At 43.1% G+C, this 27,134-nt stretch overlaps 1 protein-coding gene across 3 annotated transcripts in view; it reads right to left on the bottom strand.

The window, feature by feature from the left end:
* kirrel3b (kirre like nephrin family adhesion molecule 3b) overlaps positions 1–25,981 on the bottom strand; it is a gene marked incomplete at both ends in the record, with an annotated part of 78,737 nt that extends 52,756 nt beyond the window's left edge. For all 3 annotated transcript variants that reach the window (XM_080006301.1, XM_080006300.1, XM_080006299.1), the window contains 2 exons: positions 17,080–17,229; positions 25,843–25,981. In XM_080006301.1, the coding sequence (XP_079862427.1) occupies positions 17,080–17,229; positions 25,843–25,981 (289 nt within the window). The remainder of the gene's footprint in view (positions 1–17,079; positions 17,230–25,842) is intronic.
* Positions 25,982–27,134: the final 1,153 nt, after the last annotated feature.

Here is a 27,134-nt window from a genome sequence, read left to right on the forward strand (position 1 = left end):
GGCTGTTGGGAGTAATACATTATTGGTTTCATAAGAAACAAACAAATAAATGCAATAACGACCAGGGAACATGCCAAATAATCTACTGTAGAAACCTGTAACAGTGAAAAATGCTGTATTTGAAAGGCAGCGATAGCGCTCCTCTTCCCGTTTCAATAATGTGCCGATCAGCCGCATTAAGTCGAGCGGGAGTGAATTATTGATTGACCCCGGCGCTCATTGCATTGCAAAACTAGAGCCAGGATGAAATGAAAAGGGTGATTGGAGGGAAGGTCGCTAAAGGTTAGATCTACGCTGAGGAAACTGGAGAGTATGCTCCATGACTGTGTACCAGGGCTGCAGATATTCCTCTACAATCCCCTTAAAATGCTTTATTATTTTTAATATTCTAATATATTCAAAATCTGAATGCTCAAATTTAGTTTGGGGGAGGGGGGGGCATTACGCACGGTTCCACAGCTCTGCAGCTGCAGAGCGAGAGCGATCTTTTCTCGAAACAAAGCAAATAAGAACTCTGGATGTATTTAATATACTCCGTTTCCTGCTGCTGAGCAGATTGCTTCTGAAAAAAATCCTGCCCGTTCTCAAAGCCCGGTAGAAAATGCCGGGGTTGGGAAACTGCACGAGGGGACATTCTGTCGGTGATGGTCGGGTTTATTTCCAACTTTCATCACCGCATCTGTGGAATTACCGGACATTCTGGTGAAAGGCGCTCTCTCCCTTGTTCACAGTGAAACGCCGGAGGAGGGAGACGCTCGGTGCACTCGGGCATCTCCGCCGACGCAGACTTCACACACCGTTACCGGGAATATTTCTCTCTAATGTGTGTTCACTGTGCAACAAGCTGGATGAACTTATATTGAACTTTATTGCTCATCACATGTGAATTGCTTCGCAAACGTTAGACAAAACATTTATAATAAATGATTTATTAAAAAAAACAAAAACAAAAAAAAAACACAATCGAATTGGAAATTCAGCATTCGAACATTGTTTTTAAAATTTCCGAATTATATTCAAATTTCGTTCCCGCAACCCTACTGTTTATGCACAAAAAGGGACATAACAAAAGGCGGAAATTAGATCCCCAAACCTTGACTCACAGAAAAGATAATAATTTCCTTCTGTTATTTCTATTTCTTTCATTCTTTCTTTCTTTCTTCATTCCGTGCTCAATGTTAAACATCTCTCTTGAGTTTAAAATTATACATTCAAATTTGAATGTACGACGGGGACTAGATCTAGAATTGATCTAGATTGAAGGGACAGTTGCAACAGTGGGTCGACTTTAAAACCGCATCTATAAAACTATTAACTATTAACTATTTGTATCCCTATTCTATTGACTGACTACCATCCCAAATGTACTAAAACACATATGAAAATGGGCTTGCTATGAAACAGGTCAGAACTGGAGCAAGAAAATACAAAAATATAAATCCTCCCCACCGTGTGAGGGCCAGCTGAGTTACTGCTCTGTATTTTGCAGGCGGCACCCGCTCATTGCTGCCCATTCAGACGTTGAGGATAGTGTTTGAGTTTCAAACGCAGTGTTTATTCTGGTCCATTATTTTAATACCCTTTCATCTTGGCTCTCATTAAAATGCAAAAGGGGAGAAAGGGAGAGAGAGAGAGAAAGACAGGGAAAATCTGAGGTCAGCCCCGGCACAACACAACAGCAGTTTGCTGATGTCGGCGAGCGAAGGCGGAACGCCGGAAACAAGGTCAAGATGGAAAGTTTAGTGATAGGTGACTGTCCTGGGCAGACCTGCTCCTTTGAGTGATCCGTTTCGTTCGAGTCAATGCTTCAAAACATATTATTATTATTATTTGTTGGATCAGTACTGTTACTGTCGTTTTGACATTGTCACATTGGTGTTTGGATTCTGGGTTTTTGGAGCATGTTGAGCTTCCCGGACCACTGTGTCAATACTTTTCTAATGAATTTGGCCTCGATGTAACACCCCAATTTCCTATCGGTCCAAAGTCATAAAGTGCCCCAAGACACACTATGACAATATGACAAAGAGGGGAAAAAAAAAAGTAAATAAAGCTTGTGGATAAGGAATGGCATAGTGGCAGCTGATGTGAGAGGCCCAGAGTTATTGCCTTCCTGTCAATGCTCACTGACTCAGGTGAAGCACAGACGGACAAGACATGACAAGCACACAAATACGCTCTGAAACTCACACCAAAAATCAATGCAATGTCTAATGCGTGAGGCATACACAGAACGTGATGAGGGTTGGTAAAATATGAGAATGCAAGTTTTATAAGAAATGCCCTCGTTACACCACTGATAACGGTATTATATTGAATAGACTCTTCCGCATAAATATGTGTACGTAGACCAAGTCAAGTCCAGGTTATTTCTATAGTCCTTACTCAAGGGGCTTTACAAGTCACATTTCACAACAGCATCCCCGAGCCAGAATAATAAAAAACAGTTAAGGAAGTGACCTTGACAAGGGGTCACAGAAGTAGGAATTCCCTTCCAGGACTGCCAGGCTGCGTCGCAGGCCGAGCGGGCAACATTATTGGTATTATAATGACAACGTATTAGGTTAGACCGGCAAGCGAACTAGACAGTCGGAGGCAGCCTTGGCCTTGATAGGGAGGGTTGAATGTCTCAGGCTCAATATGCCGACATCAGTGCACTGAGAGTTGACGACAAAGGGAGACAAAATGACAACATAAGCTCCACAATCGACATCTCCATTCCCCCCACGTGTCAGAGGGTTACAATCACAGCTGCCAACTCCTGAATGCCACGACAACGTGGACCTAAAAAAGTGATTGTGTTGCAATTTCAACCTTGGTATTCATGCAATCTCGAGCCTCCCGCCAGCGCCAGACACAGCCTTCTATGGTATAATAGCTCAGTATCCGATGAGTAAAAATGAATGACCTTCATAGAAAAAAAACAACAAGTTAAGAATACCTTGGAGCTTGTGGTCTTCAGCGGAGCTCTTTGAAACGACCCTGCCTCCCTAAGACCCCCGTGGGGCTGACAGATATACAAAAGCCGGGCTTTTGAACTTGAACCGGCTGTCATCATTACTGAACCGTTGTAAAACTTGGCAGTCCCTGATGGTTGTAAATTAGCACTTTAGCGCGGCCACACAATGGATTTGGCGTAAGTAGTTTGGTCGGCGGTTGGGATTGATCGCTCGTCTTTAATTACAGGCCTGCCGGACTGAACACCACTTCCCGCTCTCTGCACAGGGTAAACCGCTCAACACTCCCACAAATGCGCACTTAACCTCTGGCAACAGGAAATCCAGGAGGAGATAACAGCTTTTGTTGCAGATTAAAATTAATCATTAACAGATTATCTGGTAGCGGCGTGGCAGTCCGAAAAAAAAAAAAAAATTAAAAAAAAGGCCATTAAATTAGGCCAGGAAGAACACAAACCAAAAGATTTCGAAAGGACCGAGGGTGATGCAGTGTCACAGATAAGATCCCATTTAGATAACTTGGGTCTTTGAACACTGTGGAACCTGAAGGGGCCACGTAGACGGGACTTTGCAGTTTGGACACAATCTTAATTGATTCAAAATGTGAGAAAGTACACGAACAACACAGTTAAACATGACACTACCATGAGAATGTGAGCTGTTTGGAAAGATCCGGAATTAGAGACCAATAAGTGGAGTTATTAGTGCATATATAAGTCAATAATTTTACCTTAATAAGCTATTCTAATCATTCTGGATAGTTAGATACCCTGTTGGGCCGTCAGAAGGCTTAGTGTGGGACCATTAAAGCAAAATTAGAAACAACAGCTTTTTCAAAGGGTCAGTCTTTACAAAGTTGCTTGCAAGGTTGTATGGCCATTGGTAAAGAATTAACTCCCGACAAGTGACCCGGACTAAATTAGTTTCCAATTCTAAAATAGAAGCATCCCAATCGAGTGAATTACCTACAAATTGCAAGTAAAAAACATTTGCAAGTAAATGAAATACTAACCGTGAAGTAGTATAAGAGACTCAGCTACCCGTTCTAAGCTAATGATGTGTTTTATTGTTGTTAAATCAGTTCTAATTACTCAGGAGTGGCTAAATAACATGTTGCCAAGGTGAAGTCTGGAGTCGCAGGACAGGAGAAGACACAGGAAAAAAAAGAATGGAAGACGTTTTGGTCCAAGTGTACCTTCCTGATTTGAGGCCAAATGGGGACAATTATTGCAGAGCAATTTGTTGCAGGTTGTAATGTCACAACAACTTGCATGGTATGGCAGTGCATTTTTTCCATTCAGGCTCCCCATAGGTCCATGGGCGGAAAACCTGGCTCGAACTGCCGGGTGTTAGAGGTGATGTCATACGATTCTGAGTTTCAATTCCCGTTAACCGATCAGGAGAAGGGAAACCGGCGATAATCAGCTGTCGCCAGAATGGCTGCCTAAGATCTCCGGATCCACGAGGATACGAGAAACGACATAATACAATATGTCCCATAAGAGCCATCGCGACGTGACGAGAAACGCGTGGTAAGTCGCGTTAACCCACCTAGTGATAACTACCATTTGATTGAGTAGGCGAGGAGATTGGAGCAGATTTCTACAAGTGGTGGAAGAACGCTCCGTGGAGGTGGAAGGGAACGGTTCTGCAGCGGTGGCAGAGGGCGGTAAGCTGTGCTGCCGTGTGTTTTGGCAGGATTGAAATATTGATCGGGCGTAATGCGTTCACTCTTACCTCAAGCTCTCTCTGTGAAACCGATAGCCCACACTGCTCTTTATTCCCCATCCAAATTCTTCACCGCGTTCCTCTCGTTCTAGAACATGTCAATGCCACATAATAGAAAAAAGAAGAAAAAAAATCTATTTCTGGTCCATTCTTCAGAGCGTAGAAAACCGCAGCGACTCAAATAGCCTAACAAGTTGGGAAGCGAGAAATCCTCCAGTTTATCCTTTTGATCGCCTCTCACTACCGGTGGACCTCAAATAAGCCAGGGCTGGAATCAGATTTGAGCCGCAGAGAATATGACATGGACTAGTCCCTGAGGACCAAAAAAAGATGTTTGCGCAAAACAAGCCAGGCAACTTCACATAATGGCCACATATACATCTCGCACGGCAGTGGTTTTCAACTACAGACCTCGGGGACAGAAGGCTTTGTTTCACCCCTAAACTCTCTCTCCTGATAACATGATTTAATCTCATCTCGAATACATAGGGTGTGTAAATGTGGAGGACAGGGAGCCCTCTGAAGACCGACTGGAGTGGAAAAACCACTGAAAATAAACCTTGCGTGAAATGTTAGGCCTGGTGCGGCGCAGATTATATTTCGTCCTTCCATTTCATATCAGTGCCAGAGTTTACCACGAAACTTGCCCCCAAAAATGTTGCGGTAAAAAGGACTCCAGATTGCGCATAGGCATGGGGATGAGGACATAATGAAGAGGAAGCCTTTAAAAACAATCAGCGATCCCATTATTAATATTATTTTAGTAAAGGTCAAACATGGGGAAAATGAATCTATTTAAAATCTGTTGTCTTGGGTGTGATTTTTAATTAGAGGCTTCTTTTTTGGGCGATTTCATTGTGCGGTTTCTGTCCTTTCGTTTGCTAATCTAATGGTCTGTCTCCTCGAGAATTCAGCCCGGGAAATGATTAAATCTTCTTTAAAACGTAGTGTGTCGCCGCCGCCGATAATACGCGTCGCTTCTCTGTGTCATTTGACTTCCTGGTGAAATCACACACGCTGCTTATTTTGTGGAATCGTCCTCGCTTTTGGCCAACCCCGTGGCTTTGATGTCACAACGAGTGACGCCACGCTCAGTCAATCAGAAGCTCGCTTACTATCCACCACAGTGCACCAATCAGAGGAGAGATTCTTTGGACGGATCCAATCAGCTTCAGGCCATGTGCAGCTTTTGGATTGTGTCGACGCCTTAGACCGCAAGTTTAAAGTCTTTTTTTCTGCATAATAGTTGCAAAGAGTTGTCAAAAGAACTAGTGGAGATGGACAATGGAGACTTTCTACACCAGCGTTGGATATTATTTTTGAGGACAGATTTGCAGGAGATTTATCCGAGCCCGATCAGTGAGAGCGGTTCACAAACACACAAATATATCGGCAGTCACAGGTTGTTGGGTTGACAGTGGCCGGTGGGAAAATTTTGACACACGCCCAACGCTCGCCCATCGCCCTTCCTTCCTGCCGACCAATGGCAGATTGCCGTGCCTGCAGCTTCCATTTGTCTAGAGAAAATTTGTTTAATCTGGAATGGCTTTTGCGTCTTTAATTTGGTGTGAGACTTAGCAACCCCTTGTAAGGCCGTGAAAAAATCATTTAAAGTAAGAAGGGAGTCTTGTTACGCATGCAAGTCTCTCACAACAAGGCTAAATGCAAACTAATCAAAACAGACCAATTTAATCATGAGAGCAGAAGTAAATGCTAATCATTAGCTTTATATAGAGTGAAAGGGCAAATTAACATTAAGTGTCAACTGACGTCATTGTTAGACCGTGCAAAACCTTTTTATGGATGAAAACAACAGCAGATCTAAGTGGAGAAAAGCTTATATTCATCTGTAATGAGGGAGGAATACGAGCGATAACAAAACAACACATTAGAGAGTGGTTTGGGTTAGTGGGCGGCCAACATTTTTATAAAATTATCACTCACGAAGCTATTTGCAGCTCCTTTATTTACTTTTTCTGCAAAAAAACTATCAGTGAAAAGGTATTATTGTCAGCATAAAATCTGTAGGTTTCAGCCTCTAATTGTTACTTTTACAAATAATTGCGAATAAGTATTCATGTATAGCGCTTTATAAGCAACACAAGTCAATTCAATCAAACTGAGTGGATTGCATTCCATGCTGACATAAATTCAACAAACATTTTTGAATTCAGGTGAATTCGTGCACCTTGTTTTTTGGTATAAAATACAGTATCAAACAGTCTAATGCACTTCAATAGTGTACACGTCGGTACATTTTCTGCATGTCACCAATTAAGAGTAGTATAATGTGTGTATTGAGATAAATGTCCCAAATCTTGAGAATTGTGATAGACGGAAGAAGTGGACTGGCCATTATTCATCAAATAATGAGGATTGAAATTATTGACATTAACAGTCTCGCAGTAATGACCCAGGAGCCGCAAACCAAATGGTAACAGATGGATTTTGTACAAAGAGCAATCACCTAACCGTTAGAAGGAGCGTTGGTGTAGTCCATTAAGTTCTAATGGCTCAAACTGAAGATATACTGTATGTTCAGAAGTGACGAAGTGAATAAAAAAAATGTTCTTTAGTCACTGACGACACTGTTTTATTCTGATTCCTTACGGCATCTTGTACTTGTATGTGGTTGAATCTAGAAACAGGTGCTCAGGCACTTCGAGGTTGCTCCGATGGTCCATGTATGCTTTGATTGTTTCCAGCCTCTGGACAAAAGCGTCTGCTAAATGAATGAATGTAAATGTAAAAGTGAATACATATTTCCACAAACATAGCCGGCATTGATATCTGGATTTGTTCACAATGTTTGTCTGTTTGGAAACACGAAGGAAGGCATTACGTGGACACGGCATCGGCTGGGAATGTGAAAAATGTGTACCAGTAACACCATATGCTTCATATTGACGACAGTATGTTTCAATACACCTAAAAAGATATTAATTATAACCAAATTACCAAAGCTTGCTCATTGCCATCGAACCTGACAGGTAAGGTGTATGTTATTGAAATATCTGTTCTATAGGTGACTTATAAGTACCATACGGAGCCATAATTTGTGCCTAAACTATCAACTCTGAACTAACCCTAACCCCTGCTTATGGCTCACAAGGATGTCATTAAGGACAGAGAGCGTTATAAATGATGAATGCAAAGAAACAATTATGCTTCATAAAGGCTCAATAATGTGTAATGATTTGCTTGCACATATTATGTGCACTTATAAGCCACTAATTTGGGGGTCTTAGCGACACGGACACATCGATGGCTGTCGACTACTCCAGTTGAGTCTGTCCATGTCATAGTATAATAATAATTTGAAATAGCTTTGAAATAGCTCGAGCTATACTGTATATATACACTTCCTTAAACTACAGGTTAATGAGACTGATGGATGGACCATGACTATTTCCAAGTAATTTCAGATTATTACGCCCTAAGATATTATTTCAAGAGAGCCTTAGATAAAAAAAAAAAAAAGTCCTAATGGCCTGTCTTTCACAACTTACATTACCTTCTCCATGGTCCTCAGTAGATAAAGCCATGCCACTGTTTCATTACCAGACCGATAGAATTTAATCGAATCGCATCACCTCATCCCGCATGAGATAAGACTTCATGTTCTCTGCCAAGGCTACTGGCTACTGCGCCGAGCCAGTTTGTGACCATCATAAACCCCCTTTGCATGGAGGCCTCAACGAGCGAAAGGGAAACAGTGAAGTCAGAATGACTGGATTTCAGTGAGATCATATCCTTTTAGTGCATAATCAAAGCGATCCATAAACGAGACTGAAGCATATTGATGTGTAATTAACACGACACCGCCAGGCGGTAAGTCTGGTCGTCGCCAAGACGGTAGGGTCCGAGATAACCTAAAGGGGCCGTAAATCCTGCGGGAAACTATTCAATTCCCCCCAAATGCCTCCTTGGAGCCCTGGATTGGAGTAAGTCAAAGTTGGCAAATAAGTCCACTTTGCTCTGGTAACAAAACAACTTGTGTGGTGGAAACGTTGGGGGTTATGAGCGTAGCCAAAAGACCGCGACCGACACATGCAGAGCAATCCTACGTCCTTGCACTGCATCGGCTTCCTGGAAGAATGGCTGAGGTAGAAAAGCAATTTGGAGGCGAACGGATGTGAGAGCTCTCCTCAGAAGGAGCTGGATAATACAGACAGGGGGGGGGGGCTAACAAGGTAGCGCTACGCTGCCGCTACCGCGTCCTGAACGTCAATGAGGTTCCCCCCTTCAACCGTCTCTCCGCCTGTCACACCCATCGTGACAGCTTGCAGAGTTGTGATCGACAGAGAGATCAGGGGAAGAAAAGAAGAAAGAAAGCCAGAGGAGAGATACACCCGACGCCGACGGAGGCAATAGCAGGTACTTGGGCTCACCGGCCCAAATCACAGGCCTCCCCGTCAGGCGCTCTCACCGTACGGCTGTTTGACCGCCGCAGACGCAGAAAGGGCCTGGGAACGGCTAGGAAAGAAACGGACCTAGAGGGCTTTTTTTTTGAAGCCGATCTGATCCGTTTCTCCGGTCATCAGAACAAGTCAAATCACAGGACGAAAACAGGGGGAGGGCAAAGCAACAATGGGAGTGATTTAAGTCTTAAGGGATCAGGGAGTCTACAGCAGTGTTTCCCAACCTATTTCTACCACAGCACACTTTACATAATTAAACCCAACGCATTATTCCATTATCCTGCTAAGAACTAAAAAAATCAGAAACATGTGGAACTGTGCTTATTATTATTGCCGACTAATAGATAGCGATGCAAGACTCCCGTACGATTCGTTCGTTGAGAACAAATCTTTTAAAGGTGATCTATTGTGCAAAACTCACTTTTTCAATGCTCGTGCACATGTGGGTCTCTGATGGGCCAACCAACACACAAGCTGTGAAATGAGACAACCCAGTCAGTTCTTTGTGAGCTGCCTTTTCCTCAAAACATGTCCTGAAACGAGGCATTCGGCTCTGCTGCTCTGATCTACGTCATCGAGGGCTTCATTCTAATTAGAACCGCCCCCCATCTCACTCCACCCATGGCTAGAGTGGCGACAGGACCCGCAAGCATCGAAGCTAAGAGCTAGGCATGGGAAGTGCTCTGCAGAGACCAGCACAAATCATTTAAAAGAAAGAGGAATTTAAGCCAACTGTCCAGGACAAAACTGCAGACGAGGGGAACCCAATACCCCTTTCCCACTGCACCAAAAACCCGCTAACACCCGCTAACAATCAGAATTTGTCACCAGTGGGAAAGGAAAAACCCCGGTCTCAGTCCTTGGTCAAATGACTGTGCAATAGACCCGGGTTTTAATCAGCTCCATCTCTGATTGGCTCTGATGTGAACAGGACACCCGGGCCGACCCGTTAATTTTGGCCCCTTTACCTGCGCGATTGGAAGCTCGTTGAAATTTGGTGTGCTGGCGCGTAAATGGACAGGAATATCCGTGTATCATTCCATCATTTCATATCCCACATCCCGTATTCCCAAAATCAGAAGTTATTGACTTTTTTCCGACATGGGGGACCGTGAAATGTTGTGAGTGCGGGGACCGTAGGGACCACAGCAGAGAACCCCCACGCTCCCCACCGGTCCCCGTTCTCCGCCGCCGGAGGTACGGTGCGCCCACCAGATGGAGCATCCGGACGGACAGAACGGACTGTCCGTGTGCTCTATGCTGCTTCTACTGTAGCGCTGGGTCGTTCATGAACAATCCCAAAATACTTTTTATCAAGTTTTATAGTTTTATGTTGTTGTTTGTTTAAGTTGCTGTCTCCTCTACCGTTCTGTTCCCAATTACACTGGAACCATGACATGCCCCTTTTCCAACGTGCTTGTGGCGTCGAACATGACGCGCCAGAGAAAACAACATTTCTCCTGGCAATGGGAAAGGTGTTAATTGTCTATTTTTAGCGGGTTAAGAACCCTAACCCTAACCCACAAATTTTGGTGTGAAAACTGAAAACTTGGTGTGAAAATTAAAAAAAAATAAAATAAAATTCTTTCTTTCATACAGGCTGGGGCGCGCGATCCAAACAAAGCCAAACAAAACTGTGTTTTCATTGTGGATGTATTTATTTGATTTATTTGATTTCATTTTTCAGCGTCCACACAAAACGTGTGTCGTGGTGCGGTGTCCGCCCGCAAGCTTAGCGCACGGCAATGAAAGCCACAACTAACTTTTCAATGCGGCCTTGTAGATCTAATGCGAGTGAAGATTCAGCAACTGGAATGATTATTTCTCGCCTCAAATTTGTTCAGAAATTGGTGGACTGATGACGTGAAACCAGTGGAAGTTTACAGATCAAAACAACGGGGACCCGGAGTAAAGCTCAAACCCCATTGGCTCGCAGAACTAGGGGCCTGGCTGCTCATTTAAAGCTACACATTCAGAAACAGCCTGCTTTGGAACACAATGGTATGGAGGCACGTTAGAATGGCTAGAATGCATAATCTGTGAATTATTTTCACCTTGCAAACTTCAACGACATATCTTGGGGGACCTCAGAGACCTATATTAACTTGTGTAAAAAGGAGCATAACAAGTCCCCTGGAAATGACTCGGCAGCCACAAGTCACGCAGCGAGTGAATCTTCGACCGACAAACTGAAGAAAGTTACTGAGCAAAAGAGAGGTCTTGATATTTGGCACAATTCTTGAACGTCGCTGGTTTTCTTTCCGCATTCCGCCGACATAAAGATTCTCGAGAACATTCCGTTCACATCTCAGAGCCGAACCCACTCCTCTGACCCTCGTTCAGCGCTCAGGCAGCCCTCCCTCCCTCGCGGCGCGTCACACCAACTGAGCACAACCGGACCGAGATCAGAAATCGAACGACTCTTTTTGCCGAGTGATTCGCCAGGAACCAGATCCAAAAAGAAAAAGAGTCGAATCTTCCGTAACTGCTGATAGCTCTCACTTTCAGTGGGAAACTTGTACAGGTGACCCCGGATGGAACTCGCTGGAACTGATGGATTAGATTGATTACTGTCGTGCAGCCTTGCAATTTTGATCTTGCAACACAAGAGCTCGCTTTCCTGTATTTTTATGAAAAAAAATTCCGGGGGACAGCAATAGCGTTTGAGTGAGAGTGTTAGTAGTGTAAAATGAGAAGATGAACATTGAGCATTGAGCAGGATAATAAAGGTAGGAAGGGGACAGAAATGACAACAAATGAATGAGGATGTACTGTATGCGCGTGGGTGTTCCCCAATGTGGCAGGAAGTCTTTGTTATTGACGCTGAATTTAGAAACGCTCTCCCACTAAAAGTTTGATCATGCTCTGGTTAATATCATCAGTCATTACCCTGTTGACAACCATGGGCGTTAGTGTTGCTAATTGCTTTATTGTGTGGACGGAAGGCAACACCTGCACACTGTTTGTCCTGTTATGTTGAAGCTGTGTTAATGAGCTGCCTCCTCCTTCTGTTGAAACACTTAAAAAACAGCACGTACAATCTGTCAGCCATCATCATGCATCTGCTCGCTGATATAAGGCACATAGAAGGCAGAATTCTATAACCGTTCGATTTTCCGTCAGAATCACCCGCGATTAGGGGGACCCTCTCTCTCTCCACACTGCAGCTCCGCCGCTCGGCCGGGGCCGCCGCTTGCTTGTCTTGGGCGGGACAAATGTGAGCAAACAGAGCCATTTCTCCTTCCTGAACGGCTGAATGGAGCCGTGGGAAATCTGTGTTCGAGGACGAGCGGTTTGAGCGAAAACACGACTTTGGGCGTCCGTTGGTCATTAGCAGAGAGGAGAGAGAGGGGAGACGGGGGGGGGGGGGGGATGCAAATAGGATTTTCCTTAAGGAGAACTGGCTCGTCGCTGAAATCATCTATTCACATCCGCCCAAGTCTGATTCAGAAGAGAACCTTGGGCTTTTGTCTGTATCACTAATGTCCCCAAAATATTGTGTGTCGAAGATTCCAAATGCAGGTAAGATATACAATAGGTTCCCTCCTACATTAGACAGTGTATGCTGTGTTTTATGTGCAAATCCATGTGGATGATATTAAGGATTGCAGAATGCAGAATGCTACATTGGACAATTTAAGACAATATAATGATTGCCCTTATACAGTATAAAGATTTTTTTATATTCGATTTCTTATGTTATTATTATTATTTTAAAGTATATTATTTTTATTTTAATTATATGATATATAACATGATATATATTTTATTTGTATTATATATATATATATATATATATATATATATTTACACTGTATAGTTTTTGTTATATGCATATTGGAAATAAAAAATAATATAATAATAAAATAATAAAAATATATCTTTTATGAAAATAATTACAATATCTTTTTTTTTTTTCTCACATTGAATGAATCCCTGAATACCCCGCGTCTTCCTCCCCTGCCTCCCCCCGCCTGGACCAGGAGCCTTGGCAGCCTTGCAGGCTGTTATATAATTAGCCTCGGGGGTCTTTTTGGGGACCAACCCCCAACCCCCCTGTCCTCCATCCTCCACCTTCATCACTAATTCAAAAGACCTTGACTCTCCTCCTTTTGGTGTCTGGGGGTGAGGCCGCGGTACAATACAATCCCTCGCTACTCCCAGTTCCACTAAAGTAAAGGTGAGCTTTTTACTTTTTTATTTACTTCACATTGTAAACATATATTATTGATGCACTTCTGAAGTGCCACACTAGTTATATTGCTGCTGAAATAAGGGTTCAGGATAATAACACAATAACACATAATAACACTGTAATAACACTGCAGACAATGTTATACCTTAGTAATTATATGATGAACATAATGTCATAAGTTCAACATATTTTAATAACCCTGTAATAACTGTAATACTGTAACTATGTATACTAATGCTATTATTAATATTAACACAAATGCGATACTAAGACTATACCTGTAGTAACGTTGTGTAATCATTTAGTAGTAATATAGTAATAACTAACTCATCCATCCAGCCTTTTGAACTTAATTTATCCTGTGCATAGAATTATTTTTTGAATATTCTGTATATTACTGTATATTGGGCTTTTTTGGGAATTTTTTGTCTATCGATCTGTTTTTTTTGGCAGTTTCTGCCTATTTGGCTTTTTTGGGCTATATTTATATATGGAAATTTTTATTTTGACTGTTCAGATTGTTTTCATCTACAATTCACGGATCTTTACCACGATCTTTACTTTTCCTTGGATTTGAAAATGTAGTTGAATACACAGAACAACTTGATTCTGATTCTGATCACGGATCAAGGTCTTGGAGGTCAAATCCTGAAGCCTAGAGTCTATAAAAGCTATTTATGTTATTTAAGCCGATAGTTTAGCTGCATATCTTGGCTGTGGGGGGGCGTGTAAGGTATGAAGGAATAAAGGAGAAAAAGTTTTATTTGAAATGTCAGAGAGATGAGACTCGTAAACTAAATATAAGTCACGAGGCAGGGACGGTGACGTTTTTTAGGATTTTTTCAGTCAGTTCATTTAGTCAGGTAGAGGGAGAAGAGGCCATCACTAAATGACAGCTCCCAGTACTGACAGTACGATGCATATATTTATTTCCTGTGTGTCAGCCCAGGGCTCCCTAAATGCATTCAGGTCTTCATCCCGCCTGGCAGGGGATTAAACAAACCTTTTCTGCTGGAAAGAGCTCCCACCCTCATGCAGTTCAGTGGTGTAAAGTAAATAAGGAAAATATACATGTAACTGTCGAGAAGTATTTTTTTGGGAGTATCTGAACTATACTTGAGTTATTATACTTGTGTCGACTTTTATTTTTACAGAGTTACATTTAAACCCAAAAAAGCATTCTTTGCTCCAATACATTTCCCCCGAACACCTTGGTTACTCACTACAGAATAAAATGGGAGGCAAACCGGCACCAGGGACGTAAGTGAGGCCAGTTCTCGCGGGGTTCATGTCGGCGAATAGAAGGGTCACATCGGCAGCGAGCTGAGTGTCAACAAACACTCCGGAGCTGTGTTCGGAGTTGCCAGGTCTTGCGGTTTGTCTGTAGGTTAGTCACCTGGCAACCCTGCCCGTGTCGGGTTTCATTTCTGCGGCGTCGCTTCTAAACAAGCACAGGCCTGTCCCAGAGAGCTACCGCTAGAGCAGCGCGTGGGAGAGCGACGGCCTCCTCCAGCAGCGATGCTGCCTTGCCTGCACTTGCACCTGCACCTGCTACAACCGATGGAGACCGACGACGTGGCTAGATATACAACAAAATATAGAGACTGAAGTGCGTCGTAATCTTAGCGAAAAATATGGAAATATTGGCAACCAGAATAAAATCGGAGCAAAAACAAAAAAAAAGGCAGGCTTTTATTTTCTCCACGGCATTTTGCATTTTACAGCATTTACACTTTTACTTTTGATACTTAGGTACATTCAACATCAGTTACTTTAGGTACTTTAAGTAGTATCCTAATGAATGACTTTCACTCGTTTTTTAGTAAGATATCTCAACTTTTACTTAAGGGTGGCTTTCCAGTAATTTTATCCACCACTGTATATGTAAAAAAACCACCATAACGACACCACAACACCATAAAACCATTGGCGAGAGTGGGAAGGTTTTCTGGCAGAACAGGCCTGCCTCACCTTCAGGAGACTATTTTCTGGCCAGGAGAAGCCAATTCAACCGCAAACTTTTTATGTGTTTGAGTCCAATATTGATTGGGTTTAGAGCTGCAGGACAACGTACTGAGGGTCAAGGCGGTGATGCAAGCACCGTTTGTGCTTTGAAAGATGTCTAAAGAACATTTTGAAAAGGGGAAAAAAAAACATTTTTACACTATCAACACCATTTATAAATGAGACAAAAAGTAAGTACACCAGTGTATCATAAATCAACACCATAAAAAAATAAATAAAAGCGGCCATAAATTACCCGACATGTTGTTGACATTCGTTTTGACACTTAAAGAGCCGTGAACATCAAAGACCCGGTAGAGCCTCGATTAAGCAAACCCAATGGAGGGTGACCTCGCTGAATGGAGAGAACGGGGGTGTATCCTGAATTCCTGAAGTCTCTCTTTCTTTGCTTCCCGCCCTTCCTCCCGTTGTCCTTGGCCCGATAACCCGTTGCATTTCAACCATTCTAACTCTCTATTCAGAATTATTAATTCATTCTCCGGGGGGGGTTTTCTTCCCAATTTGTCTTGTCCCCCTCCCCTGCACAAATCGTTACTTTCGCTTCTCATGCGTCCGGATCGATAGGACCGATCAGCGGCCCGTGACGGACCACCCCACCGAGCCCCCTCCGCCCCCCTCCATCCCACTTCTAACTTCTAACCCCTCGTTCCTTCCAGCAGGCAGAGGGAGAAAGAGAAACACCCGGTGGGGAGAGAGGGAGAGAGAGTGTGGGAGAGGGAGACATTTTTCTGTTTTTCATTTTGGGTTATCTTCAGATATATGTATTTTTTAAGTTGTGGCAATCACATATTTCTGTTTTAATTTGACATTACATTCATTATATTTTTCCTCCTTTTCCCATTTGCATCGGCATTATTGGCATATAAATAAAGCCCTTTTAATTTAATTGAGAGAGAGGGAGAGAGGGACGCAGAGAGAGGATTCTTTTTTTTTCACTTAAAAAAATAATTTTATCAAACTTATTGAGCATATTTACAGAAAAATAAATAAAACTTGCTTCAGCGGCATGGGCAAAGCACGCTCTTTAAAATGACACTGAAAATATTTCCATCACGGGTTTTTATTATTGTCATAATAAAATAAAATAAAGAAATAGATAAATAATAAAGAGGGAGGGAGAGAGAACCATCGCAAGTAGGAAATAAAAAAGGAGAGGGGAGAGAGAGAGAGAGAGAGAGAGAGAGAGGAGGAGGGGGAGGAGAGCAGAGCCACTGGTCGTATTCGTGGCGACGTGAACGATATCCCAATAAAGTTTAATTAAGAAGCAGGAACCTCTCAGGCTTCATAAGGACCGCGGAAGAAGTGGACGGATGCAGGGGAAAAGAAGAAAGGAAATTAAAAAAGGGGGGGATGTAAATTGAATAGGAAAGAGAGAGTGTAGCCATGCCTGATGATAGGAAACCCCATTGTGAGAATTATCACATTTCATTCCATCGTTCATTATCTATTTACTGTGAACCATGTGTTGGCATGCGGTGAAAAACGACTTCCTGTTTATTCATGTTAGTTTATGTGTGTGTGGGTGGAGTAATTGTGTTTGAGTGTGCGCTTACGTGTGTGTGTGTGTGTGATTGTGTGTGTGTGTGTGTGTGTGTGTGTGTGTGTGTGTGCATGTTGGTCTGTGTGTCTGTTCAAGTGTGTGTGTTTCATTGTGTGTTGTTGTGTGTATGTGCTGGTGTTGTGTGTGTGTGTGTGTGTGCGTGTGTGTGTGTGCGTGTGTGTGTGTGTGTGTGTGTGTGTGTGGGGTGCTCACCCAGCACGGTGAGCCTGGCGGGTCTGGACCTCATGGCAGCCTGGATAGCCTGGCACTCGAACACGGCGTCGTCCATCAGCTCCACACGCTGGATGCGCAGGTGGTGCTCGCCCAAGCCGTGGTCCCCCATCACCGTGTAGCGTGGGTAGCCTGGGAAGGGGGACGAGAACATTAAAATAAAAATAAAAATAAAAAAGATATATATATAGTAAAACAATAAAAACAATAAATACAAAAATTGCCCAAAAAAAAACAATCAGTTTAAAAAACTAGCAAGAAAAAAAAAAATTGCCAAATAACAAAACATAATCTAAAATTGTACAGAATTACACAATGTTATTCCATGCATAGGATACATTTAATTAAAAGGCTAGAGCAGGGGCTAAGTATCAGTATGGTGGCTAGTATGGCTGTGGGGATAAATATAGATTAATATAGATATATATATATTTAGATATATATATATCCTGTACAGGATTAATAATTATGTATGCAATAATACCGGTGTTGATGAGAATGGAGGAGTAGGTATGAATTATTACTACCATATTACAAAGTTATTGCAGTGTCCTCAACATTATTGCAGTATTACGATTAGTATTAATGTACAGTTCTGGTATTATTAGTATTAGCATTAGTATGATTACAGTTATGCTTTTGCAGTTATTACAGTATCATCACAATATATTGAACTTATCACATGAGTTCAGATGTGTTTCTGTGTTATTCATCGATGACTGCACAAATGCAGGAAGCTACTTTTATAACACTTTAATATCGCCGGGCAAATGCAATAAAACTCAAAAAGACATGTTTTTTTTTTTATAACCCTCAAGGCGATGCAAATGAGCGAGTGCTGAGCCTCCAGCCTTCAAGGAGCCCAACCAGGTTTTATTATCACAAAGTACAAACGCTTTTGCTAGAGTGAAATGTTTAAAATGATTTATAGTTTAATAACGCCCAGAAAAGGCAGCGGCAATATCCAAGAGAGAGACCTGACCATTTTTACCCACAAGTCCAATCAGACGGCTTAAAATATCTTGGTGCCTAGTATCACAATAGGCATCAGGAGGGTGGTGTCGAGCGACGCTGGATGGGACAAATCAGCAGAAGGAAATATTTGATTTGGACGCTTCATGGGAAACATCTTCAGGCCATTCTCTGAAGACGCCCGTGTTTCTCTTCTCCTCTCTCTAATTATTAAAGACGTGTGAAATGGAATGAGAAAGTCGAAAATTTGCCGGCAAAAGAGATATCGCCCCTTCCTCCTGAGGTCCGTAATAAACGGGTGGATGATGAAAGGATTTGGACGGGATAGAACGGAACTTGGACAATATCACAGCCGAGCAAGAGGGAAATCTTTTAAAGGCTGCTCGGTTGTGATCAGAGCCTCTCACTCTCGCTCCTGCTTCCTAAAAGTCCATCATCATCACCAGAGCTGACTAATGGATCCCCGCCAACAAATGTCGAGAGGTAAAATATTGATTTCCCAGCAAGGTCCCAGGCGATGGCTCATGTTCGTCTCAGAGATTTCCCAAACACCTTGGTATCTGGCCATGCGCGGAGGCTTTTTAAAGTAAGGTTATAAGGGTTTAGGAACATAATAGACCGGCCAGCACCTCGGAAACCTTCTAAATCCAAGGGTTTGTCCAATGGCCAAAACCGGGCGGCAGTACTAAAGTCCAATTACTTGATGTTTGCTCCGTTGAGTTCCATTCCATTTATGGAGCCCGGGGCCTCATTTTTACGCTGGTCGGGGGTGAGCCACGGCCGATTAAATCCCTTTCTGCATTCCGTGGCCCCCGCATCGAGCGCGCTCAGTTGGCTTAAAAGAGGTAGGATGAAGGGAAAAACATTGGACCAAAACAGTGAGTGGGTAAGGGCATAACCGGTAGCCACCCGGTCATTATCGCAAAAAGAACCACCACCAAGGGTGATCAGGACGCTGGCGCCAAGCGAAAGGGATGTCGTGCCACTGTGAAGGGCCCTAGTTTGTAGCACCACAAGTAGTCGATAATCTGTGCCGATTTATTATCGGACAAACTGGTCTGGCAGCAGCACAATAACGCGGATGCTGCTCAAGAGAAGAGGACAGCTCGTCTTGCGACCCTTTCAGGGTCTTTTATGGCGCGACGACAGAGGACAAAAGGAGGTGCATAAACATAAACACCCCGGAGTGGGAGACGAAGGTTAAACAAGTGTCCACCAAACACATGTGAGCGCAGACGTAAGCGGCATTAGCGGGTGATTTGCGATGAAGCCGGCTACCTAGATAAAAGCCCCTTCTCCGCATGACTTCACCACAACCTGTCCATTTAGCAGCACTGGTAGTGCGCAGCCACTTTAAAAGCAGGTTGTAAAAGGTTAAAGAGAACCGATCACATCTAAAACGCTCACATTCATAACGGGAGCGATAACCATTGACTGGAAATGAACTTTCTGCTTTTTGCCACTGTTCCGGGTGTAATATTCAAAATGGACCGGCCGCAATTACGCAGACAAAGTCACCCGTACGACCATTTCACTCCCATTTCGTACGCGTTGATGAGATCTGGGCGCAATGTGGCCGTCGAGGAATCGGCGGGATAATCACCGTTGCACATATTGGATGAAGACCTTGAGCTGACTTTTGTCGCCAGCGTGTGTCCCCCCCCACACCTTATATGCCCTTCTAACTTCCACCCAATCCCAGAGAGGAACAGAATTGTGTAGATTACCGTTATTCAGTAAACAAACAACCGATCTAGTCAATTACCTCGGCTTTGCCTCTGGCCACCCGAAAATAATTACTTGCTTGTCGGCGTTGAGGTTGCATTGCCGCGCTATGCTTCACAGCGAGGATCCCAACGGCTATAATGTACGTATCCTGTTTCGCCGGCTGTTAAAACATAATGTTATACGCAATTGTGTTTTGTTATGATGTTTGCATTTTGCCGGTACAAGGTGAGACTGATTACCTCGACGCTCACGAGGTGTATCTATAACTTCCCATTGATCTCAATGAATTCTGAAGACAAAGCGTGTTACCCAAAGCAAACAATGTAAAATAGGCCCATTAAGGAGTAATGAATCCATCACGGCAGCAATGGATTTGTCCCTAGGCTGGATCAATGGTGTATGTCTTGGAGTGTGTGTGTGTGTGTGTGTGTGCGTGTGCGTGCGCGCGCGCTCGCGCGTGTGTGTGTGTGTGTGTGTGTGTGGACAGGTGATTTATAGCCCTTGCCGAGAATGTGTTTCACACAGTGTCACCATCAGGTGATAGACGTAGGCGAGCTGGGACTCGGTGACCGATGCTCAGTTTGTTGTCGGAGGACGAGGTATGGCTGACGTATCCCTGGAATTGTTGCCAAAGGTTAGATGCACGCGTGCAGGCGCATCATACTGACGTAGAAGAAGAGGGGTTCATGTAGTTGATATTAGTTGGGTACGGCCTGCTATACTTGCATGCATGTCCTGCGTAATCAATTTGCTGCAAAAGACAGAAACAAAACAAAATAATGACCGGCTGGCTGCACAGCAATAAGAGGGAGGGCGTCCAGCTGGCTGCCATTGGCATGCTTATCACACGTCCACTTGCTAAATAAAAGAATACGTTGAGACGGAATATTGATTTGAAATTGTTTTATAACCAGTGCGCCTAGTTTAAGAGCAACGTAGCTAAAACTGTGACAAAGTGCCAAGTATTTACTCTACTCTACTTATTAGTGTTAAATTTCTCATATCTGCGTTTACCTCGTCAAGTTTTCCATTATAGTTTCTACGTCGCGTCACGAGATGTAGCACGAAGCGTGAGAAGTGGTAACAACGACCATTAATCGCCGATCGCCGCTATTGACCAATCAGGATCTGGTATTTCGCAGAGCCGTGTAATAAACTAGGCTAATCTGCGCAGGTTTATTTAATAAAGTTGTCCAGCAGTAGCACAGTAATGCCAATGCTCGACAATGTCAGAATATCACAATTTGTCCTGCAGTTGGAGGACGGTTGAATTGTTCTACAAGGAGGCATAAGTAAAGGGTGTAGGTCTATTTGCCATATTTGACGTCGTCTCACCTGTTCCACTTTTACAGTTAACATCTTGTCGTACCTATGCAAGTGAAGTCTATTTGTTATTTGCAGTATTTGTTCATGTTTGGACACAACTGGTGAGGTCATAACTGGTGAGGTATGCAGCGAAACGGTCCTTCGCCACGGCGGTCCACGGAACTCGTCGCCGCCGCGCTGAAAAACGAGATAAAATCGACGGGGTACGTTGAGGACGCTGATTGGCACGTCCTGCCCCGCTTGAGGCCGCCGCCGTTCGCAGAGATGCATCGCGGGAGGGGGAGCCGATGCGAAATTAAGGTGGGACGGCGCGATATCAGTTCCTTTTGTGTTTGATTTCCTCCATTGAAGGGAGGACGAGCTCTCTGGTTTTAATCACTGCTCCTCTGAAAGGAAACAGGTCCCAGGTGGAGCGTGGAGCCGTGGCTCCGGTCTATGAATAGCAGAGCAGACCTATATTATGGAAATGCTACATTCGATGCACGAACCATGTTTTATGTATAGAGCTGCCGCTTCCCTTCCGCTGTGTGGATCCAGCGACGAGTGTATACCGTTCCTCTTTCACCGCCTATTGCATCGGCCGTTTGCGTGGGTGAGGGTGATAAAACGCACAGCTGTGGAGGACTTTATTTCAGTTTGTGTCGTCTTTCTCAATAGGAATGACTCTAAAGACTCTATCTGTACCATGGCAATGCCGTTTTGGGCGACCCATCTCCTCCTTCTAAAACTGCACTTGTCCTCGTACATAAGCCAAGTGGGTTGGTCCGTAAAGGGCACTGGTGTACGGGCTGTGCTTGCACTCATTCATCCTGAAATGGCTCAAGGTCTGGATCACTTCCTCATATCTCCATATCTTGGACCAACATCTCAAACATTTTCATGCCATGGACTCTCGTGGTAGGATAAAACCTTGATAAGGATTTAGACACATTATATGCTCGTAATAAACTACTTCATGGGTTAACATTTAACAGCATTGATCATCGCTGACAAAAAGTTCAAAGCTAACAACAACAAAAAACTCACCATCATTATTGAAGATGGGTATAAATATTTTGTGATGAATAAATAGAATAATACTAAAAGAATTAATAAATAATACAACAAGAACAAAATGTTAATAAGAATTATATATGATAATATAATAAATAATATAATGATAAAATAATAATTAAAAAATACATAATAATACAAAACTTGTATTATTATTTATTGTCTTTTTTATTATCATTTTATTATTATATTATTTATTATATTATTTATTAAACATTAAATGAATTTAATAAATGTAAAACAAAATAAGAAAAATTTGCACGCAATTTTGGGCCCCATGAAAAGATTTCAGCCCCAGATATTGAGCCCCACCACCCCAGGCCACCCTAACCCTGCACAATTGATGTAACCGCACCTTTCCAGAACCAAATCAACCCCTTCAAAGCTTTAAAAACTCTACCTTGGTAGAGGTAGGTCAGGTGCAGGTCTCTTATCATCCAATAGTCCCAGACAGTGAGCTATAAGAATATCTGTAATAGTTTGCACACATGTGTGCAACAGTGAGAATGCAGTGTAATTCACTATTTGCTGTTGCAACTATCTCATACACGTAAGTAAAGTGCTAAACGGCATCTTTCACAGTGCAGCGCCATCTCTCCTCTGAATCCCTTCCATAAAACTCGCACTCTGCAGCTTGTTTTACAATACCCTCAGTCTTTCATCTCTCGGAGCACGACACTCCTCTCTGACTCCTCTGTATTTTCTTTATTGAACAAAATATTTATTATTATTCTTTATAACAAAATATTTAAAAAACGCCCCCGGGACCTCCTGCAATTATGCCAAGGTTGAGAAAGTAGGCTGAGTGACTCACCTTCTTCAGGTGGGAGTAGGGCTGGTTCATTGGATGGGGTGTGGGGATGGGGGGACAGGGTATCTGGTCCAGCCAACAGGCAGGGACAACTGATGAGGTATAAATACCATGCCAAAAAGTTTGCCTGTATTGATTGCATTTCAGCTAAAATAGCAAAAAAAAATATGTAATCTTTGTGTGAAAATAGCCACAATAATGTTAGCCCTATTTGTTTTTCTTCCCCCTCTTTTTTCTTCTTCTTTCATCGCTATCGGATGGATAACTCCTCTTCGTTTTGATTCTGCATGTGTAGGGCGCTGCGTGGGGGATTCTATATTTGAGTTGTTGCTGTCAATGCTGTGAAGTCCAGTCCAGTCAGCCCGTGAGGAGGACTCTCTTTGGGGCCCCAATCAGTTGCCTGCTGCCTTTGCATACGGCTCACTTCTGGGCCGGACTCAACCATTTCATGTACATATAGGGGGGGCGGGTTGGTCGGTTTTATAATATTATATTAATGACCATTTCAGTCGCTAAAATAAACATTTTTTTGGAAATAGTTGCTTGGATTCATCCTTTCGTTGGACACAACAGTGTGTCATTATTGAACGCCATTCTATTTTTCAACACGAGAAGGAAAAAACAATGCTTTGCTACCATGTAAAATCAATCTCTCCCGCTGTAAAATCATTTTTTCCTTTCTTTATCTCACTCTTCTCCCCCCCTCCTTCCCTCTCTTTTTGCTCCATTCTATATCTGTTATCGTAGGTATTTTACCTTCCCTCGCCTCACTTTCCACACATCATCCTCAGAGGCTGCCGGACCATTGTTTACTGCAAACCCCTCAGCTTCACCTTCCACCAGGGCCTGATAAGAACCTGGTTAGGGGGATGGGGATGAAGGTTTTGTTTTTGTGTTTTTTTGGGGCTCTGTCAGCCACCGAGGTTTAATTACCGACTGTTATCCTTGGTCGCTGAAGGTCAGAGGGCTGAAGGCTCCCCCCCTAATCTCTGGTGGAATACATCAGTGTGCAGTGAGAGCTCGCCAGGTGTGCCGTGTAAAAAAGTTTCAAACTCCACTGCAAGATCAAAATTGCAAAGCCGCTCTAATTCATCTAATTCAGTTCCAGCGTAATGGCGGCTCTGTGTTCACCCGAACAAGATCCAGTTCCACACTGAAAGTCAGGACTATTAACAGCGGTGAAGGCTTTCACTCCTTTTTGCGATTCAGTTCTTGGCGACTCGCTTAGCGAAGAGTGAGTTGAGCTGCTTTCACACGCTGCGACCCTGAAATTACCCGGACATTCCCGGAGCTGTGAACGCAAATGTCCGAATCAGTTGGAACGGACATTACCTGGAGTTTGTACTCGGGTACAAAGTCCGTGTAATGTCCGATTGAGTGGCGTGTGTGAACAGAGCAGGTAATTGTCCGGAGAATTTGCAGCGAGCGAGTGGTCGTGTCCCGTGTTCATGACGTCTCCATCATGCGGCAGTTATTTACCTTCATGTGGATCTTTTCCTTTCCACTCTTCCGTTGTATATTGTGGATACGTCCAAATACATGGAGTATTAATGCCAAAAAAATGACTGTAGCCTTGTCTGCCATCTGGGGTGTGCTGTAACTTTGCAGCGTCATGGCATCATTGCGTCACGTCCTGCCTCCTGCACGCTCCACCCAGGCTTCCACCCTCGTCTTAAGCAGACAGAGTATTTCCAGGCAGTGAAAACGCGTCCGACACGGACAATCTCCGGTTGTGAGCTGCATGTGTGAAAGGGTAACTCCGGACAATCGAACCTAATTATCAATGTCCGCAGTTGATGTGTGAAAGCAGCTTAGGTGTGGTGAGGGAGGGAAGATTCACTCGCTCGCCGCCTCTTTTGCTGGAATGATTTTTTCGCAAATCGTTTGGGAGCCCTGCGTCACTTTTAGCGGGCCATAGTAATATTAAACAAAGTTTTACAGGTTTGTGATGTTTTTAGTGGTTAGCAGGAGAGCGATGTGCCGTGGGATTGTTTCATTGTCAAAAGTGTGCTGTGGCAGACAAAGGTTGTCAAACACAGCATTACACATTTTATCGTCCCCCCCAATCATGACAGACAATTCATGTTTTGGATCCTGGATGATGATTGTGCTACCGTGGCCTGGAATGTACAATTATTCCGTGTAGGGCTATGGATTCCGCCAAAAATCAGATATCTTCACGACAAAGACAGATATCCCCTCTCCTCCATAAGGGATATGGATCGAGTATCGATTTATGTTTCAGGTGGGAAATGAATAATAATTCAATGAATGGTGATCAGACACTTAAACTGATTCGCTCATTCAATGTGTCGGTGTTAAAAAGCTGCTAAATATGTATTTGAAGGAGTGTGCGTTAATATTCATAAAGCCTCACACACGCACGCACACGCACACACACAGCAACGGGGTACGAAGGGGCAGCGGGTGCATTCAATTCTCAAATTTAACAATGAAGTAAATTACTCCGGAGCTGTGCTTAGAGAAGTTGACCTGCTTTTCAAACGGCCATTTTCACAGCTTAAGGTTGTTGCTTTAGTGGACCGGTGGCACTATTGATTTCACATTAAACTTTGCTTCTGTCTTTGCCCGACGCTAATGATCTCAAAATTGTAATTAGCTGCGATTTAAAGCTTTTTTTTTTTGCTTAATATGGATGGTAATAATACAATACTGCTGTCTCTTCGCGCATATGATGTTGAGATGTAGAGTGCTTTTGAACTCATTAAAAGCCAATGTGTTAGTGCCAAAACACTGTATTATTATCGCATTTTGCTCTGTACGGCTGCCAACTTTTAGCATTTGGAGTATTACCATTAGTATTTGTTGCCAAATGACAAATCCAGCGCACTTACCTGAAAGGTCCCTGCCGATCCCCAGCGCCAGGCCGTCCTTGATCCAGAGGACCACGCCGTGGTAGCCGGGGATGGAGCAGGGCAGGGTCACCGGCTGGCCCGCCACCACCACCAGGTCCTGGGGCTGCTGGGAAAACATGGCCTCCGAACCTGTAGGAGAAAGGGAAAGGCAATGAAGTCCCGCTCGTGATCTCTAACGCGCATAAAGTGATGTCGACCGTAACTTTTTAAAAAGTGGTTGGCAAATTGCTAAACGTGGGTCAGCCATTGTTTGCTAAGACTGGGAAAATGGTTCCCAAATTTAAATCATTTTATCATTGAGTGAGATCAATTCGACTATCCGTTTCCAAACAGACCAAAGAGCACAAGACCGGTTGACAATGGCCCAATTCTGGTTGCCTGAGGCAACTGGGAAACCTTTATTTCCCAGTTATTTCCCATTATTTTTGTTCAACCCTGACACATTTCAAAATAATAATAATAATAATAATAATAGTAATAGTAATAACAATAATAATAATAATAATAATAATAATAATAATAATAATAATAATAATAATAATAATAGTAATAATAATAATAATAATAATAATGATAATAATAATAATAGTAATATAATAATAATAATAATAATAATAATAATGATAATGATAATAATAATAATAATAATAATAATCATCATCATAATCATCATAATCATCATAATAATAATGAGACAAATAATAATAATAATAATAATAATATTAATAATAATAATAATAATAATAAATATAAATGCGATATAATACACATCGCCATGCAAAGTGGAACATGGAACTAGACACTTTTGGATGAAGAGAACCACACCCTGACCCCTTGACGTCCACCCTCGCCCACACCCAATACGGGGGGGTATTGCTAATGCTAATGCTGGACAAAGAAACAAGCTTTGTTAGCGATTCATAACACAATGGCATCTGCCAACGCCATGCGACCGACCACGCATTATCTCAAGCTAACACCCATGTACTCTGACTGCATGGTCGCTATATTAGCCAAACCCCGTCGCTTACGGTGAACTCGGGTGGAAAGTGGCAGCGTCGAAATCCATTAGAGGGAGAGAGAGGGTTTGGATTTGCGGGGTTGAGGAGGGGCGTGTAGGGAAGGGAGGAGTGGAAGAGATGTGTAGAGGGGAAGAACACAGCACCCCAAAAAAAGCAGGCAGTCGTCTACATACGCCTCAGCGACGACTGGGCTGTCGAGGTTAACGGGCGACGCCTTGTTTCTCTCCCGCTCTCTATCCTCGCTCAAGC

The sequence above is a fragment of the Zeus faber genome, assembly GCF_960531495.2.
Source record: "Zeus faber genome assembly, chromosome: 9".
In the NCBI taxonomy this organism is placed as follows: Eukaryota; Metazoa; Chordata; class Actinopteri; order Zeiformes; family Zeidae; genus Zeus; species Zeus faber.